General features: G+C 36.3%; 1 protein-coding gene across 1 annotated transcript; it reads left to right on the forward strand.

Moving 5' to 3' along the window:
- Positions 1-275: 275 nt before the first annotated feature.
- On the forward strand, positions 276-2279 carry LOC130740645 (V-type proton ATPase 16 kDa proteolipid subunit). The gene is made up of 3 exons (XM_057593312.1): positions 276-473; positions 576-861; positions 1862-2279. The coding sequence occupies exons 1-3, from the start codon at positions 398-400 to the stop codon at positions 1992-1994; spliced, it is 495 nt and encodes a 164-aa protein (XP_057449295.1). The 5' UTR covers positions 276-397; the 3' UTR covers positions 1995-2279.
- The last annotated feature ends 3322 nt before the right edge of the window (positions 2280-5601 follow it).

Below are 5601 nucleotides of genomic sequence, written 5' to 3' on the forward strand. Positions count from 1 at the left end.
TCTGTTACAGTTTCTCTCTCTTCTCTCTCTCTCCTTTTCTCGTTTTCTCTGGTTCTATCAAGTACTAATACTTATCTGTGGTTCTAACTTATAATTTAAAGTTTTTAATCTCAATATATAATTGGTAAAATAATATTAGTACTATATAAAAATTACAAAAGTATATGATAAATAAAACAAAAAGTATTTGAAATTGTGACAGATAAGTAACAAACAAAACGCAAAGTTGGGTCCAGTGAAGAAACTTCCTATTGGTCCCAAAAATAAAATCCCAGAGAAGAGAAAGCGATACTATTAAATAATAATCTTTAATAATGTCCAACAATAATAAATAAAATTATAGATCTCCTTCTTCTTCTTCTTCATCAGAAATTCTCATCTCCTCGCGATTCTCAGAATGGCTGGTTTCAGCGGCGATGAAACTGCTCCGTTCTTCGGCTTTCTCGGCGCCGCCGCTGCCCTTGTTTTCTCCTGTAACAACCACCTTCTTCTCCTTTCCATTTTCCTCTCTAATTTTAATCTTTTTTATGAAATTATTTGAATGGTGTTTGTTGTTTGATGATTGATGAATTGAGGTATGGGAGCGGCTTATGGCACGGCGAAAAGTGGTGTTGGTGTGGCGTCGATGGGTGTGATGAGACCGGAGCTTGTTATGAAATCCATCGTCCCCGTCGTCATGGCTGGTGTGTTGGGTATTTACGGCTTGATCATCGCTGTGATTATCAGCACCGGGATTAACCCTAAGGCGAAATCTTACTATCTATTTGATGGATATGCTCACCTTTCTTCTGGTCTCGCTTGTGGTCTCGCTGGCCTCTCCGCTGGCATGGCCATTGGTATTGTTGGCGACGCTGGTGTTAGGTCTTTTTTCCCCCTTATCCTCTCTCACTGATTGCTTTATTCTTTCATTTACATTTTGTTCTTGTAATTGAATTATAATTGTCTAGTATGATGTAACTGTGAAAATAGAACATGTGAATACTATATGGATTTGAGCAAAGTGTGTTGTTATTGTTGACATTTTAATTTGGAGGGTTGTTGTGCTAGTTACTTGCATTGCCGTTGATTTATACGTAGTTTAGTTGATGTTATCATGACCTGATTAACCTCTTTGATGGCATGTGGCTGTATTCAACTTCATCAGTGTTATCTCCAAACTCCGGGGATCAGACTAAGTGACTAGGCCTAGCTCCCAGGAATAGCAGTAGAGCGAAGATACTTGATGATCTTGGAATTGTCTCTTGGTTTTTCTTGACGTTTAGCATTTATTATGTGATTATTAGATCATTGAATGGTCCCATGATTAGTTAATTAACATGGGGGTTTTGAACGGTTACGGGGGTTACGAATAATTAGAAGACCCACGGTCATCGTGTGCGAACCTCTACCTTGACACTTGTATACATGAGTAGAGCTAAAGACAAACCCCCGTCATAGATAAGGTTTTCCTTCATGCCGGCTTATGGTAGATGATAGCTCGATAGATACACAGCCCTCCAAGTTGGACTTGTAGATAAAGGTCTTCCTCTAGGTCGGGCTATTATAGACAATAGCTCGAATCGATAGATATGCAGTCCGTGAAGTCCTAAGCGTTAGCATTGTAGACTTGGAGTTAATGGTCTTTCTCTAGGCCAGGCTAAATTAAATGGTACTTTGGTAGATACAATCAGTCTCTGTCTATTGTTGATTGAATTACAAGTCCCACAGTTATATAATATTATAATGCTAGAATCACAATATCACTACTGCTGCTCCTGCTTTCAAAAATTTGATGCTATGTTAATTGTTCACTGTTTTGTGTTTCAATTCTATTGTTTTAACTTAATGAATTTGATATGCTGAATATGAACAATTTTTGCAGAGCAAATGCTCAGCAGCCAAAGCTTTTTGTTGGGATGATTCTCATTCTCATCTTTGCCGAAGCGTTGGCGTTGTATGGTCTCATTGTTGGCATCATCCTCTCTTCCCGAGCTGGCCAATCCAGAGCTGAGTAATATAAAATTTCATGTTGCTAGTAGCGTGCAGGACCATGGATTGTGGCTTTTGGCTGGGACTTTGGCTTAGTACAAGTGGAGGTTTGTCATGCTCTTTATTCGTTTTATGACTCTTTTCTACTCGTTATGAAATTCAGGTTATCCTGGAATAAAGCCTGTCAAACTATTTCTTTGGAGTAATTGTATTTAATTATGTTGAATTCAATCTAGGTTAGCTATCTATGTAATAAAACAGATGTCTGTGTTGATTCAATAATGTTTAGTATTGTGTTCTGTACTGTTAAACACCTTAGCCCCTCCCCCAACCCAATATCTCTTTGTAAAAATGGTATCAGTTCTGAACATTATGGATCATTTTCACTTGCAAGTCTGGCTAATGATTCGTGTAGGTCATGGATAGAAGATTCTTGAACAATGCTGTTTGTGTTATTTTCTACTCGTGAACATTCTGAAAAGTAACGGCTGAAATTGCCAAATAAACTTATCCTACTACATACAAATTTTCTCTTATTTAGCTTTGAAAATAATGTAAGGCTTATTTGAAGTTTAATTCATTCAACTCATTTCTCAAACATTGGCGAACTAGAGATAAATTACTTGTTCACACCCTATATCTTGGAGAAGACAGATAATAATTTGATTTGCAGTTTTTTTTTATCAAGGATTCTACGGTCCGAAATGCCCATACAAAAGAGTCTCCAAAACAGTTAATGGTCTAGTTCTTTTTGTTTTCTTTTTGTCAATGTTTTGGGACTTAACTCCATTGGAGTGCATATTGCACTTGAGATGATAATCATAAAATGCATTATTACTTTAAGACTAATGTTTTAGATTGGAGGCTCGAATTTTCTAAGCATGTAATTATGTATACAGAGAGATGGAGAATATTGTTAATTTGTTAGTAGTGTCTTGGCTTTGGTTCTTGGCAGCCTCTCCTATTTTTTTTCTTTTGGTCAAAACAGCCTCTCCAATTTTAAGATACTTTTAGAAAACAATGCTTTTTTTGGGTCTAATTTCCATGGTCTTCAATACTGTTAATTTGTATCAAAACTCTTTCTTCGGATTAAATTTGTTTTTTTGGTCAATGGTGCAGCGATCCATTGATGGAAAAAGGCCTAAAAGCCCACCCACACATGGGTGTTACAGGCTTACAGCAGTCCAACAGACCAAGTGCCTAAATACAGAACTTCCTCTAGCCAACATTTAACAAAGGGATCTGAGTGAATTACCTACAACAATTGGCTGATTAAAAAAATACAACACCAAACTAATAATCCATTAATTAGAATGTAAACTAGTATTTTTTAGTTTGATTCATAGGCTACTCAATTATATAGACACCCACAAGCACCTGGTTTTTTTTTCCGTCTCTTACTTCGTATCACATCACATTATATATCATATTCATTACTTCTATCTTCTTTTCTTCCTTCCTCTCCCTGGTGTCTACATTCATGAGTGGTGTATAAATCAATTTTGAATTTTAGTTCCTCAACATTTTAACATGATTGGTAATAATAAACCTCTTTAAGCATGTTCGAACATTGGTTGTTGGTACTAACTACAAGAGCTATTGGTACACACAGAAAGAAATTCTTACTTTTCTACAACTCAAGCATGACCGCCATATGCAATTGCATTAATAGAGATTCAATCTCGAGACATTTGTTTTAGTTAAAACAACCTTACATCAATAAATACCACGACCAAACCAATAATCCATTAATTAGGATGTAAACTAATTTTTTATACCACACCATTCTATGACATTTGGTAGGTAGTTAACCTCTTTAAACATGTTATTAGGGACTCAAACGTTGGTTGTGGATATTGGTGGTAGGAACCCTTGGTACATAAAAAAAACCCTAACTTTTATATTACTAAGAAATTTTTGTTTGATCTTGGCAGGACCACGATATGAAGTTTCATTAATAGAGATTCAATCTTGACATTTGTTTAACATAAAACAAGCCTATACCAATTAATCTATCCGTTTGGATCTGTGGTAAACTCCATTTAATTCAAACAACGTCAACTTAATCTATAATCTATAACAAAAAATAAAAAACACTCTGAGCTGTTTCCAAGTAGTCAAATAAGTTAAAGATAAAAGAGACAAACTGATCGTATTTAAATTTTCATCTCAATACTAAGACACTCACTAACTCCGATCTTGCACATGATTCAAACGATTAAAAAAATCTGGAAGGACCCTTAACGGTCACTGCACGCTATTTGGGGCTTGTGTCCCTCTTCTTTATACTCCATTGCCAGTCAACTTGCATCTTATGTCTCAGATCCTTCTTGTGCACATTTAATACTATACCACTATTTCATCAATTTATTTAAAAAATATATTCCTATGCTACCTTTACCAATTATGCCACTTACACTCCACTTGTGAAGAATCTCCCTGGGGTTCACCTCAACCACAAAACAAACTACGAAATGGGTTACTGAGATTGTAAAAAGTAAAGACCATTTATCCCCACAAATAGGAAGCTTCTATCTTTTTCATTGCACTATGCTATCCATTCAACAAAATTAAATCATGCAATATCCCCACAAGAATTTATCTACATAATATCATAAAATATGTATAAAAAAGAACAAGAGAGCTCAGTTGTCGCAGATAAGGACAAATGACAACCATATTATTAAAAATTTCAAGGTAAGAACATATTTTGTAAGCCAACAATCATAAGACTAATTCCCTTATGAATTTGATATTGCATTAAGTAGGTAAATATGTCCCAACAAGTTCTTCTTCATACACACATGAACCAAACCTTTGACTAAATACTAAAATAACTTAATCATCTATCAGTTATGTTAAATCATATTAGCAGAAGCTTCTATCTTAAGTGCACACGAGACTATTATTATTATTATTTTTGCTTAAAATGATGAAAAGAATGAAAGAAACACAAAGGATTTTGATCAAAAATAAATTGAATTATTTGCCCACTCCCTAAATTCATGAGGTAGTGCCAAGTCCTAAAAGCAAAAAATGGAAACAAGACAGAATCCAATTCGAAAAACAAATTCCGGATATGAATGGGCATGTTGAGTAGAATGACCCACAAAAATGTGTTCCAAGATTGAGACAACGTGGGCCAAACGATAATCATATAGATATACCCCTCTCCCTCACTCACTCTAACGCCGTCACTCACGCCTTATTTCCATTTTCCCCTTCCAACAAAACAACATAATCAAGTTAACAACTGTATAAATAGGGCAACAGAGTTAACCACATGGCGCAATAAGACACCAATGCCCTAATCGTACCCCACAATCTTAACGGCTACCCTGCATCTCCGTCACTGAACCCTGCGCCAACACCACATGATGATGTCAGAAAAACTAGGTCAGAGTCCCACATAAGGGAAACAGTACCTATTCGATGCCGTTGCGTTTGGCGGGAAAACGCCACGTAGGCCCCACTCCATATCTGCATTTGTCAAAGACGTTGACTGGTTCTGATAACTCACGAGCTAGAGTATCAAACTATCAAATATCAATGTGTCACGCTTTATGCGATTCCGGTGGCCCTACACCGTCGTCATCCGGCACCACCACTCACCGGAAAATTGGCCCCAAAAAA

This window comes from Lotus japonicus, chromosome 2 (assembly GCF_012489685.1).
Source record: "Lotus japonicus ecotype B-129 chromosome 2, LjGifu_v1.2".
In the NCBI taxonomy this organism is placed as follows: domain Eukaryota; kingdom Viridiplantae; phylum Streptophyta; class Magnoliopsida; order Fabales; family Fabaceae; genus Lotus; species Lotus japonicus.